The sequence below is a fragment of the Dasypus novemcinctus genome, chromosome 1 (assembly GCF_030445035.2).
Source record: "Dasypus novemcinctus isolate mDasNov1 chromosome 1, mDasNov1.1.hap2, whole genome shotgun sequence".
NCBI lineage: Eukaryota > Metazoa > Chordata > Mammalia > Cingulata > Dasypodidae > Dasypus > Dasypus novemcinctus.
The window spans coordinates 135,747,855-135,762,884 of record NC_080673.1 but is presented as its reverse complement, the minus strand read 5'-3'; the positions used below and the strand labels follow the sequence as shown (position 1 = coordinate 135,762,884).

General features: G+C 37.1%; 1 protein-coding gene across 1 annotated transcript; it reads left to right on the top strand.

The window, feature by feature from the left end:
* Window positions 1–299: 299 nt before the first annotated feature.
* On the top strand, window positions 300–14,575 carry ENAM (enamelin). Its single transcript, XM_004477547.2, is given in 9 exon segments — window positions 300–353; window positions 2,270–2,338; window positions 2,460–2,513; window positions 3,636–3,677; window positions 5,625–5,900; window positions 7,654–7,716; window positions 9,054–9,104; window positions 11,695–14,439; window positions 14,441–14,575. Coding segments are annotated over 9 exon segments (3,489 nt in total).
* The last annotated feature ends 455 nt before the right edge of the window (window positions 14,576–15,030 follow it).

Below are 15,030 nucleotides of genomic sequence, written 5' to 3'. Positions count from 1 at the left end.
CCACAGAGGAATCACGTTTTGTCAACATTGCATTAGATGTATTTCAAAATATGGTACCTGCTGTGTCAGTTTCTCCGTGATTTACATTTCATCCAACTCTTAAAGCAATAGACTATTAGGGTTGATTTCGGGGCTCTCTACTAAGTGTAGGATGGAATAAAATAACTAGCATGATGCGCTGCCTTTTAGCTGAAGCTTTGTTATCCATTTCATTTATTAGTTTCATTTCTATATTTGAGTTTCTACTCATGCTAAATCTTTATTTTTCTTAAAGTCTTATGAAAATTTTAGCCAAAAAAATGCTGCTGCTTCATTGCAGACAAGGAGTCTCTTTTCCTAAACTAGATAACTTGGTGAGTATTTTTATTCTTTTTTCCCAATACATAAGGTTCACATATCAAACTAGATATTGTCAGACTTGAGAGGGCAAAACACGATTTAAATATGCCAGAAAAAACAATGAGCAACTGAGTTCACAGATGGAATGGAAGAAATAAGAATTTACACATTCATTGTACTCCATAAACAATCACTGTGGGTGCTTTTTTCAATCCAAAAAAATTATTACTCATAGACTTTCATCTAATCATGGATTTTTAGAGATGGGAGGGATCTTAAAGATCATCTAACATAATATATTAATTTTAAATCGGCATTTCATATTTGCAAAATACAAGGCCACATCTTTCTGTACATTTGTGAACTATAATAGCAACATTATCAAGAATCATGTTTCAGCTACTATAGAGAGGCAGTGGAGATTAAGTGAGAGAAATTAAATGTCCAAAATGTCCCAAAAGTCTCAGACCACAATCTGGGAAAGTAGAGCTTAAAAGGAAAGCCTTCACCCGTGTTCTCTTCATTAGCTTCCTTGTGTTGTTGGAGCCTGTACTAAACACACAAGTTTCAGTTGTTATTTTTAGTTCTATAGAAAGTTATGATTCTGAAAATCTTTAATTAGCAGGAAATGCTACTATAACTTACAGATTGCTTTGTTTAATTACACTCTCCCTTACATTATTCAGAAAATACTTTAGGTAAAAGTAAATTATAAAATGCTAAAGGTCCTATTCCGGGAAACAAGCAGAAGGGTGAGCATTGGCTTAAATCACTACTAGGTATATTTCATGCCCAGAAAAAGGAAAAAGGAACTAAAGGAATGAACAACTATTGAGTATCTATATGCTAGTTACTCTGCTAATTGCGTTGTATCTGATATACCATGAAAATGAATCATTCTGATTAAAACCTTTATTTTCCTCTATTGTGTATGCAAATAGAAACAAAGTTTTCTTAAGGAATTATCCAAATAAGTGCTTCAGAGTAAACTTTTTCAAATATGTAAATATAAGACTTGTGTAATTAACTAGAGTGAAATAAATGAAATCCATAAAAGCAATCTCTAAACTTCATCTCCAAGTCTATTGTTTCAAACCTTTTCCTCCATGTTTAATCAAAGTATCTAACAGATAAATTTATATTTCTTCCTATTTCCCTTACTCTCCCTTGAGCAGAAGTGATTTTAGAGGTAAAATAACAACAACAATAATAACAATAACAAAAGAGGGAAGAAGAAAATGATAGCATTCAGGAATATTTCAGTTTATTTAACTAGCCTCTGTATAATGGAATGTTGTCTATAATATCTAAGAAATTAGCACCAAATCCTAATTTTGGCAAGTGCCACCGTTGTAACTGAAATTATTCTTTACAATGGACATAGTTGGGCTTTATGCCTTTCTAAACCAGTCCAGCAACTAGAAACTCAAAACTATCAATATTCCTACTATTTGCTTAAACCTTCTTATTTCTAATTTCGGCTTTCTAGTGCTAGAAACCATCTTCATAAGTATCAATGATACTGTGCTCTCTTCCTCTCTTTCTTTCATTTACTATTAGTTTTTCTTTATATATATATATTTTTTTTAAGATTTTTTTTTTATGCCACACCCCCCCTTCCCATGGTTCTCTCATCTGTCCGCTCATTGTTTGCTCACCTTCTCCAGGAGGCACTAGGATCCGAACCCAGGACTTCCCATTTGGTAGACGGGTGCCCAATTAGTTGAACCACATCTGCTTCCCAGCTTTTCTTTTAGACCCTTTTGGCAGCTAGGAGCATGCCAGATAATAATTATAAGTAATGTTTTGACATAAAATAAAAATGGCAGCAGAGGTTCCTATACACAAATAGGCTAATACCTAGATAAGTGCAATGTTCTAAGCATAATTATCTCACAGTCCAGAGATAAAATTCAGCTTTGTATTCCAGGTACCAAGGGGGGAAATGAAGACTCTTCTGGTCTTTCTGGGTCTACTTGGTAATTCCATTGCTATGCCAGTGAGTATTAAACAATTTTAGGCAGTTTCTTTGGGTTCTGTCATTGCACAGCTTGGGGATAATTTGGAGGTCTGATTTCAACTAATACTGTGCAATTGTCTCTAACCTCTCTCACTTTCAGATGCAAATGCCGCACATGCCCCGAATGCCTGGATTCAGCAGTAAAAGTGAAGAGGTATGACTGTTCAGTCTCTTCTGACAGTGCATCTTCTAAGTACAAGGAGGATTCAGGAGGGATGCATTTCAGAGCCCTATCCTTCAAGTTCAGAATTTAAAGAGAGAGAGAGAATATCAGAAAACTTTCTGATTTATAAAAATTTCTTATAAAAGAGGGAGAGGGAGAGAGTGTTGAAAATAAACTCTCAAATAAGGCCAAGTAGTAACTTCCCTATCATCGTCCTGCCTGTTTGCTTCAATAGTCCTTTTAAAGGTAAATGTGGTTTTATGTTAATTTCTAGTTAGCGTCTTTCCTAAATTTGCTAGCTAATAAAGGTAGCATTTGCACCAAGGATTGTGCATATAGGTTGACACTTTTGCGTATCAATAGCTTTTACATGACCCATACCCAGGATTATTAGCCAATTGCAATTAACAGCAGAAAAAAGAATTACTTCTTCATAGAATTATCACATTTTCAAATCCAAAACTCAAAATGAGTGAAGCAGGACATTCAAAAACTTCAAAGGAGGGCCAGATTTTTATTTCTCTTTTTATTTATTTCTCTCCCCTTCCCCCCACCCCACGCCAGTTGTCTGCTTTCTGTGTCCATTCGCTATATATTCTTATGTGACTGCTTCTATCCTTATCAGCCGCACCGAGAATCTGTTTCTTTTTGTTGTGTCATCTTGTGTCAGCTCTCCGTGTGTGTGGTGCCATTCTTGGGCAGACTGTACTTTCTTTCGTGCTGGGTGCACTCCTTGCACGTGGGGCTCCCCTACATGGGGGACACCCCCGCGTGGCAGGGCACTCCTTGCGCATCAGCACTGCATATGGGTCAGTTTCACACAGGTCAAGGAGGCCCCGGATTTGAACTGTGGACCTCCCATGTGGTAGGCAGATGCCCTATCCATTGGGCCAAGTCCACTTCCCTATACTGAGTCTTTTCAAAATAAAATTCTGACTTAAAATTAAAACGCCCTAGGAAGTTGTTAAAATTGCATTCTTATTTTAAATTAATGCATAACTATATAACTAGTAAAAAAAAATTATGACTGCTGTGGCTTGAAATCAGAAATTAACTTATCTTAAGATTTGTTGATCAAATTTTTTGCACATTAATGAATTCCTCTGGTCACAGATGATATGGTATGGTCAATTCAACTTTGTAAACTCCCCACATATAAGTTTCTCTTTACATTATTTCTGATTATCTCTCATTTCTATCCAGGTAATTATATTTTAAATGTTTATCTTGACCAATAGAGACACCAAGGGCTAGCCACGTTTTAGTTGCAATATAATTTTTATAAGTTTTAAGGGGAAACGGTCATTTCACCTATCCCCTTAGACCAAATTTTCTCCTTGTTCATAACTATTATTTTTTTCAGAAAATCAAAATCAATTAGTAATTACAAGCATTCTTAATATCCGAAGAAAATTAGTCCTGGGGAAAGATCACACAAAGTATATTCCCAAAGAATGAGAACAAAAATAACATAATACTGGGGGTAAATTTTATTTGGACTATCTTAAAAGATAACATTAAAATTATGAAATGTTTTTGCCTTATTGAACAATTGTAAGTTATACTTCTCACTATGAACAAATTTATATTGAACCAATATCAGCTGAATATTTCTGGTATAATTTTTCTGACAAAGTTGCATGATAACACTCTAATACTATATGCCACTTTTGACTTTAGTGGCATGATTCATAAGGATGGCCATTTAGGAGAGGGGTGATCAATTTCCTCTTAAACTTTCTCATTCAAGTCATTCTATTTTAAAGCCACTCACTTGAAACCAACATCATTGTCAATTGACTGGTCCAATTCTCCAAATCTTCTTTCTAGATTTAAGTGAATTTGCCTGTAATTTGAGATTTTCACCAATTTAATTATTATATGATCTTGTATATTGATGCAGGATTTGCAATTTCACCTTCCAGTCATATCCATTACATTTGCACTGTATTGTGTGCATGCCATGGTGTAGGTAACGAGAGACAATGAATGAAGACTGGCTATATATAGAACTGGTGTTAAACCAGGGAAGGAATGTTTGAATGGGGACAGATTTTGTAAGAGGTCAATTCATAAATTAGCATTTTCAGATTATAACTACTTTTACTTCCCTGTCCAATCTTGTAATTGTGAAGTCTCTGATAAAGAAAACTGAATATTGAAGATGGCCTATACCCAGAAAGTACAGACACCACTTAAGAGCATTTATATAGGCAGAACGGCAGAATTTTTAATCTTCCTATTTTTTTTTTTAACATTCTCACTTCCTTTGTTTTCTTTTTGCTTTTTTCTCCTTCTTGCTCAGACTTATAACAATCATGTGGTTTTGAATTTGGCACCAATTCCTTCTGTAACCTGACCTGTGCACTTCTTATCCAAGGAAAGGCTTAGGATTTAGAAATTCATCCATTAAATCCTTAAACTGAAGTTTCTCTTCTAATTCTCCCTCTTGGTTAATTTGATTGCTTGATTTTTTAAAGGACTGAAATTGAAATTCATTTCTGTACAATGATACTTTTTTTTTTAAGATTTTTTTTTTAATTTCTCTCCCCGCCCCCGATTGTCTGCTCTCTATGTCCATTCACAGTGTGTTCTTCTGTGTCCGTTTGTATTCTTGTCAGCAGCACCTGGAATTTGTGTCTCTTTTTGTTGCATCATTTTGCTGCATCAGCTCTCCGTGTGCACAGTGCCACTCCTGGGCAGGATGCACTTTTTTCATGCAGGGCGGCATTCCTTGCAGGGCACACTCCTTGCACATGGGGTTCCCCTACACCAGGGACATCCCTGCATGGCACAGCACTCCTTGTGCACATCAGCACTGTGCATGGGCCAGCTCATCACACCAGTCAGGAGGCCTTGGGTTTGAACCATGGACCTCCCGTATGGTAGGCGGATGCTCTATCAGTTAAGCCAAATTCGCTTCCCTGTACAATGACACTTAAAAGAAATTCTAACTAGAGATCTTTAAGTTTCCATTGTTGACTCAAGTTCCTAGGATTTTCAAGAGCCTTGGCTGAGTTTTGGAGGCAGACATCAGTAGATGGGAAGAGCCTGACTCTCAGCCCCTAGTGTGATTTCTCTGCTATTTTTTTTCCTTTTCAGATGGGACATCTGGGCCCTGTGTATGGAAATGGCATACAGTTCCCTCAGCTCTTCCCACAGTACCAGATGCCCATGTGGCCTCATCCTCCACCCAACACATGGCACCCACAGAAACCCTCACCTCCCTCAGCACCCAAACACCACAGCAAAACTGGTCAAGCCCAAGGGACTCAGAAAACCAACCAGCCTGAGTCAAAAAAGCCACCACCAAAGCGTCCTTTAAAGCAGCCACTACATGCACCTACTCAGCCCCAAGAGGAACCTTCACCACCCCAGGTAAGGCTTGCCCAGCAGCACTCCAAGTCAGAGTAATAAATGGCACCTCAGAACTATGTGGAGGGTCATGCCACCCCTACAAACACACTTGCTCCAATGTTACCTGTCCAAAACTGCCTGGTGAGTCAATGCAGCCTCCATTTGATTCAAAATTACCCAAATACTATTGCTCTAAAGAAGCTCCTTTAAAATACACAGGCAACTTGGTATAGTAACATGGGCACTAATTTGAGTCAGAGAACAAAGATGGCCTTATTAGTTATATGACCTAAAAAGTCATATAGTCACTTTATCTTTCACTTGTTTCCCCATAAATAAGCTAATTTACCTCAAGTACCTTCAGATGCATGCTTTGATGATCTTACTCTGAATGGTAACACTGGAATATACTTTAGGATGACATAAGCACAGTCCTGACATAAGACAAGGGGATGCACAAATGATTTCCCAAGATCCCATCCAGTGTGGAGTTTCTAGGACACTGACTTTCAGTCAGTTAAAATTTACTATCGGGGGGGGGGAGAGGGGGGGTGGGGGGGTGGGGTTGAATGGGACCTCACATATATATTTTTAATGTAATATTATTACAAAGTCAATAAAAAATAAAAAAATTTAAAAAAAAAAAAAAAAAAAAGTGAAAGGTTGGGAAAAGGTATACCATGCAAATAGTAACAACAACAACAAAAAGCTGGAGTAGACCAGATAAATGTAAATTAACAACCTTATAGTATATGAACAATAATTACTCAGTGCAATTGGCAATTTTTTTCATATAAAATAAACACTTGCTTTTAATTGAGGAGGACTGGAGAAAAGATATATTTTTGGATACTTCATTTCTTATTCATACTCTTTAATTAATATAATCTATCTGGATCAATAACAAATTAGCATGAATGCTTTTGACCAAGAGTTTGAGGTTTTCTACCTCATAAAATTATGAGTTGACAAATTGCTATCTGCTGTAATTTATTTGAATAAGATGTGAAGAATTCCCAAATAGGAATTTGATTATCTAGAAAGACTTATGGCCTAAATGGAAATTAAAATAACTAAACCAATAATTTATTTCATTCTTAGAGAGTATTATGTCCAATAGTTAGAGCTGTAACATAAGAATTAGAATTATGTTATGATTAATTTCTATTATATTTGAATTATTATTTACATTTATAAAGGTTTGTTGTTATGCTATTTATTTTTTATAATTGGTTATATCAGTCTAACTTTGCCTTGCAATCTCTTTTAAAATTTGCAGTTTCTTTCAATCTATTTTTCTATTTATTTTATAATTTTACAATAAAGGACTTTTTAAAAAAATAAAATAAAATAAAATAAAATAAAATTTACTATCAGACATTATTATAGATGTAGGGAATACAAAACGGAATAAAAAGACACTCCTGGATTTGAGTCCTGCTTTCAATCATTTACTAGCTTTGAGACTGGGCTCTCCGAAGCTGTTTCTTAGGAAAATGGGGATAACAATAGCACAATCTTCTAGGGTTATGTGAGAATTAAATGAGTTCACCAATATAAAATGTTCAGTGCAGTGCCAAAAACATGAGTTCAATAATATTAAATTTTATTATCCCTACCATTAAAAAAGAAAACAACAGCAACAAATAAACATAGTTTAGTGGGAAGAGAAATGTAGACTCTGAAGTTTCAAATAGTTCTGTTTAGGTGGTTTGCTCCATTTATCATTTATTCTTCTCTCTTCCATATCACTCTGATTTTTCTTTCTCTCTAGGAATTCCCACCATTTGCCAATGGGTTATTTCCCTATCAACAACCACCATGGCAAATGCCACAGGTGAGTTTTTTTAAAATTTTCACTATAAGGGAAAAATTATATTTGCGCATTTTATCTCAGACTAATAGGAGTTTATATAGTCTAATGGAATACCATATCCCAATCAGCAGAGGAAGAAACAAAACCATCATATCAGTAATGATGCAGGAAAAAAATAAAGAGCTTTTAAAATGAATTTTTCACTCAGACAGATTGGTAACATGAACACAACCTAAATAATCAAATAACTACTACTAACATATTTAGTTAATTAATTAATTTTAAAGGAATGTGCATAATACCTCATTACTATTCCTTACTTCCCGCAGTGATTAGAAAATACAAAGATTATCCTCACTTAATGTAGTGAGGAAATTAGCACAATTGGAGTTTGAAAATCATAACATAAATTATGATTACGCTAAGATCTTTCCATCATATCTTATTACTTCTAGCGACAGATAGATTACTATAAAGAATCTTGCAAAATAATATTTGCAAGACTCCTCAGTTTAAAATCACTAAAATAAAATTTAATATTGAGATTGTATCATAGGCATTCAGACTATGAATAGTAAAATAAGCTTTTTGAATTAAAGAAATATTAAAAACCAATTTCTGCTAAACTAATAAAAATAAATATTTGAAGATCATTCATTTAGCTGTGATATTGTTTTTTCTTGTCCACAACTCTACAACCAAGAAGGCTTCTTGTCAATAAGGAACAATTCATTTCAAGGAATAAGAGTTCTTTACTTCTTTTTTCCTTAAAAGAATGACTTCCTTTTATTGGCCATACTGACCTAACGAAACTAAGGTAATATGAGGTAAATTTTAAAAGAAGGTAAACATGATTCTCATGTTGAAGTAGCTACTAAATCTCATCTCCATAGAACTCGTTGGTCTTCTGTGGAAGCTGGAACCGTCTTTCTAAGCCCTCCCACTATGTAGCAATCCCAGAGCAGAAACTCAGTCCCCAAATTTGATTAGGAAAATTCATCTTGGTCAAATAAAAATATTATGGCAATAATCCAGGATAATAGCTTCATTATTTAATCTCCATATTAGATGCTCTAATTGAGATGTTTGGATCCCAATAGGCTCAAATATGTCTGTGTATGCTTGCTCTCTATTGTTGTATGTGTGTTGAAGACTCAGTCGACACCTTTTTATTTGATGGATTATGTTTCAGCTATTAATAGCTAGGTCGTAGGAGCTAATCACTCAGAAGTTAAAAGCTAACATTGTTTTCTCCTAATCTCTGATTCTGCCTATTTTAAGGCACCTTGAGTCATACAAACAAATGGCAGCACATAAAGTGATTTTCTCTTGTGTTCATTGTGTTTTTTGCCTTTCAGAGGATACCACCAGGTTATGGACGCCCACCAATTAGCAATGAAGAAGGAGGGGTAAGCACAAGTAAAACTGCATTCTTCTATTAGTAATTACAATCCTAAAGTCTCTACTTTTATGATCTTCATCTAGTATGAATGTTAAAATCCAACACATGAAGCTGTAGCTCAAGCACCCAAGATAAAAAATTAGAAATAAATGTGAAAAAAATTAAGCCAAGAACCTAAAATAAAATAAATGTGATATATTAGTTCTCCTCTACATGTATAGAAATTTCATTCCACATGTATAAAAATCTCTCTATTAAGCTTTGCTCCAGGTTGATGCTGGACCCTAGTGATGAAGCAATTAGTAAATAGAGAAGAAAGTAAGAGCATCTTAGAACGTTACTCTGGAAGGGAAGTTAGTCATTATCTTAGTCCCTCATTGTAAATTGAAGCCCAAAGAAGATAAATTACTAGTCAGTTTTGCCTGCTGAGTTAGTGATTAAATTGGACCGAGAATCTGAGTCTTCTGACTCCCTCTCCAGTGGCTTTTTTACTACATCACACTAAGAGAAGAGCCAAATGCATATACTACAAAGTGATTGTTAAAATACCCTAGCACTGTGTCATCAAAAAAGTCATTTAAGATTGTGGCCCAGCACCCCACTCCTACTTTCTCTTTTTCCCTAAGTATGTGACATATCCTCAGTGGAATTAGGAAACCCAGTAGCTCTGGGGATATTGTTCTTGAAATACTGACATTAGATGCTTTTAAAAGCATCATTGGAACAGAATTCTAAACAAAAATAAGTAAAATACTTGTATTCAACCTAGAAACTGGCAATTAAAATTTTCACAAACAAAACATGAAAAAGTGAAGCAGAATGACTCAGGGGCATTAGGAAGTCACATTCTACTTCTGGGGACACTGCCCAATTGTTTGCAGGATGCTGATACCATCACCTCACCTATCTCATCATCTCCATCTACAAATGGGGATAAAATACTTTTTACTTGCTTTGGAAAACTAAATTACCTAATGCCCACAAATACATAACAAACATACTGGTTGAGTCCATAATGATTAAATCATTCATCAAAAACAATTTTTTTGTTCACTATTTCCCATTTCCTATCATGTAAGGTGCTAGGAAAACAGGGATGAGAGGTTTAGTGTTCTCACTCAAAAACTTCACAATCAAGTGGAAAGTCCCAGGAAAACAGGCCATTAAAATTCTGTGAGATAAGTGTTATAGCAGAAGTCTGTACTGTTATGGACACAAAGGAGTAGAACCTAATTCCGCCTGTAGAAGTCAGGACAGCTTCAAAGAGAAGGAAGCATTCAAGCTAAGTCCTGAAAGATAAGTCAAGTTTTCCTGGAGGGATAAATGTGTAGGTAGAGGGAAAGTTCAGAAAGAAGAAGCCATGTGCAGAAGCACTGAAATACAAAGAGAATAGAGCACTCAAAGAACTAAAATCATTTGTGATTTACAGTTTTGTAAAATACAAGGAGAAGGAGATGACGCTGGATGTAATAGTCATGGACAGATGATTATTGTAATTTAATGATGATGCAATATGTAACACTTATTGGGCAATTAATAAGTACCAGGTACTAAGCTAAACCTTTATACATGTTACCATATTTGACCATTTACTTGCATGACGACTTATGAAGTAGATATTATTTTATTATTATCTCCATTTTACAAATGAATAAATTGAGGTTAGTTCAGACTCATCTACTTACTGGTGGACAAAACTTTAATCCTGGTCTGTCTAGAGCCCACTCTTTAGCACCACGCTGTATTACTTTGTGTGTTTTGCTAAGAGGGTTAAAGTTTATCCTGTAAAGTAAAGGCAGCTTTAAATCATATTTAAAGAGGAAAGTGACAGAATTCCTGCTCTCCCCACTCCAACCTCACTATTCTGACAGCTATGTAGAGGCAAGGTTCGAGAAAAGTAAGACAAGGTACAGAGCAACTGGTAAGAAAACTATTACAAGAGTTTAGGAGTACCAGGAATAAAGGAGGAAGGGGCAAAGATGAAAGTTTAGATTTTATAGGACTTGGCTGTTAATTGTCTGGGGAAAGTAAAGGAGAGATCAGAAACTTGGGAAACTGGGTAGATAGTGGGGAATGTTGCTTAAATACAGAGTATTGGAAAAGGAAGTCTGCGGAGAGATGAGCCTAATTTTTCTGGGTGCATTCAGTCAGAAGTATTTATGAGCCCTTCAGTGGAGTAGTCTTGCTACTTCAGCCTCAGGAGAAAGTGTCCTGGGCCAGAATTATGGCACTGGAAGTTAAAATATGTAACCATATTGAAGGCATGGGCATGCAATAGATTTCTCAAAACAGGTGTGTAAAATGAGAACAGAAGAATAAGGAGGATGAGGATGGAACCTTTACAAAACTCAAATTTAGGATCCAAGCCTAGGAATAAAAGTCTAAGAAGAAGTGGTCAGAAAGAGAACCAGAAAGGAGAACCAGAAAGGTCACGGAAACCAGGGAGAAATCAAATTTCAATTTAAAAAAGCATAGCCAATGGTATTAAGAGAAGCATGTGAACACATGGCTGATAGGATTTCCCTTTCACACTAAAAAATTTCAAACACTATAGTGAGAAACAGAGTAATTATCAATTTCCATCTTCTTTCTGACAGAATCCTTACTTTGGATATTTTGGATATCATGGATTTGGGGGTCGCCCTCCTTATTATTCAGAAGAGATGTTTGAACAAAATTTTGAAAAACCCAAAGAAAAAGATCCCCCTAAAACAGAGAGCCCAGCAGCAGAACCCACCACTAATTCAACAGTTCCTGCAACTAATTCTTCTCAACCGAATACACCTGGTACTGGAGGGAGTCAGGGTGGAAATGGCACTAGTCCAACAGGAAACAGTGCCCATGTGCCAAATCCTGGGAACAATCCTACAGCTCAAAACGTGGCCACCCCATCCCCTCCAATTTATGTTTCAGGCCAGGAAATGCCAAGAAGTCAAATACCTTGGAGACCAAGTCAGTCAAATATTCATGAAAAGTATCCAAATCCTAACATCCGAGATTTTCCTGCAAGAAGACCATGGCATCCCTCTGGCAACGTCATGGGACACAGAGAGAATGGACCTTTTTATCGAAATCAAGTTCAAAGGGGTCCTCGGTGGAACTCCTTTGCTCTGGAAAGTAAAAAAGCAGTTCTCCTAGGAAATCCAGCTTATCACAAAGTTTGCCCTTCTATTTCACGAGGTAGTCTTCCCAAACATGCAGGAAATCCAGCAAATTTCAGAAGAAAGCCACAGGGGCTAAATAAACATACTGTGGGAACCAATGTTGCCTTACTTGGTCCCAGTCATGGCACTGTTGGCCACAGTGAAAAATTCCAAAATCCAAGGGAGAATTCAGTAAGTCAAAAAGAAACAATAGGCAGTCCTACAAGGGATCCAACTGACCCTTGGAGAAACTCTCATGATAATGGAGCTAATAAATCAAATTACAAACTGCCTGACTCTGAGGGTAACAGGCCAGCTCCCAGTTTTAATTCTATTGATCAACAGGAAAACTCCTATTACCCAAGAGGAGATTCCAGGAGAACCTCAAATTCTGATGGACAAACTCAAAGCCTGCATTTGCCCAAAGGGATTGTTTTAGAACCAAGAAGAATCCCACATGAATCAGAAACTAGTTGGCCAGAATTAAAGCACAGTACATTTCATCCTGTGTACCCAGAGGAAATCCCTTCCTCTGCAAGAGAAAATTTGCCTGCTGGAAGAAACATTTGGAACCACCAAGAAATCTCTCCAAACTTTGGGAAAGATCCTGCAAGGCAGGAAGGACACTCACCTCCTGGGAGGCAGGATGGACACTTACCTCAATCTTCCCATGGTTCTAGAGGAAGTGTTTTCTACCCTGAATATAATCCCTATGATCCCAGGGAAAACTCCCCATACCTTAGAGGCAATACATGGGATGGAGATGATTCTCCCAATACTATGGGACAACCAGAACATCCATTGTATCCCATGAATACTCCAGACCAAAAAAAGAGAATCCCTTATAATGAAGAGGACCCAGATGATCCAACTGGAGATGAAACTTTCCCAGGACAAAGTAGATGGGGTGAAGAGGAATCCAACTTTAAAGGGGACCCAACCATGAGGCACTATGAAGGCAAGCAATATACTCCAAATCAACCTAAGGAATATCTTCACCATTCCTTAGATAATCCATCAAAACCCAGGGAGGATTTTCCTTATGGTGAATTTTATCCCTGGGGCCCAGATGAGAATTTTCCATCATATAATACAGCTTCCACTGTACCACCACCTGTGGAGAGCAGGGGCTATTATGTTAATAATGCTGTTGGACAAGAAGAAAGCACTCTATTTCCTTCCTGGAATACCTGGTACAATAGGATTCAAGCCCATGGGCAGAAAGAAGGAAGGCCATATGTTAAGGAAAATTTCTGGGATGAGGTACCAAATTTACAGAAAGCCCCTGCTATTTCACCAGACTGGAAAAAGAACCAGCACTATTTCAGTAACTATCCAAATAGGCTTCAGAAAAATCCAAAATGGCATGAAGATGGGAATTTGAACTATGGCATGCAAATTACTAGGTTAAATTCACCAGAGGGGAAACATTTGGCTTTCCCAGAATTAATTCCTCAAAATTACCCAACAGGACAAGATGAAGCAAATTTATTTCATCTAAACCAAAGGAGTTCCTGTTGTGCTGTCACAAGGCCCAAGGACAATCCACTTGCTCTACAAGAGTACACTCCATCCTTCAGTCTAGTACCAGGAGAGAACAAAGACACCAGCCCCTTGAATACCGAAGGTACTCATACTAAGCATGCAAGACATATCATCTCCCTGGTAAGCACCCTGTCTAGCCAAACGAACAGCTCAGAGAAGAGACTGCCTGGGGAAAGCCAAAACCCAAGCCCTTTTAGAGATTATGTGTCCACTCTGAGGAGGAACACACCATATTCTATAAACAATCAACAGGGCCAAAGGGAAATTATGCCCTTGCTTGAAGCCAGTTCCCTTCAATCTAAGAATACACATTGTCTCAAAATTGGTCTTGGAGGAGATGGAAACAATGTTCTGGGACAAATTTTTGAAGGCAACCCGATTAATCAAAGAACTGCTGAGCTTACTCCTGAGCAGCTTGTTATCAGTACCCCTGACAAAGGTCCCAAGCCAGAAGGAATTCAAAGTAAAGTCCAAAGAAATGAGGGTGAGAGGCAGAAGCAAATACCATCCAGCATCCAACAGTTACCATGTTTTGGCTCCAAAGTAGCAAAGCCCCATTCCTCTGGCACTGTAACTCCATCTAGTACTGGAAGGCGAGGTCTGTTTGATGGGGATCCAATTAAGCCTACTGAAAATCCTAACATGTTGGCTGTGTTTAGGTAATGCGGCACAGTTTAAGAGTGGAAATGTAAACCCACTTAATGCAGGTGAACACCCTCCATTTGAATCCTTTTAAAAAGGGACCAATCCACAAGACCAGGCACAAGACTGCTTACTACTTCAGGCCTAAGTCTCATCTCAACAAAGCATTCTTTGAGGAAGGAAAATAATTAATATTCTTCACTGGTAGTTCCCAAACTTTTCCTCCCAAGATTCCATTAAGTTTCTGACACTCTTGATGATCCTTAAACTTTTCCCTATCCCAGCAATAGGACTAGTGGTCCAGGTGGTGCTGATGAGATTGGGCCTCTGGGAGTTGCTAGATTTAGCACTGTCACAAATTAGTGCAGACCTAAAGAAAAGCAGAAAACCCATGCCTTAAAACTCGAAGCTACTTGCCCGGGTTAGCTTCATTTCACTAGCTGAGCCTTACATTTTCATTCAAAGTCCAAAATTGCTTGGTTTTGCAAGACTGAAAAGCATGTGAGCTTTCCATTTTATGTATGGAATCTACACTTCGGTATAGTCCTGATACATTGTACGTTTTTTTCTTGCATTTGTCTTTGTCAGAGTTTTCTTTTGTTT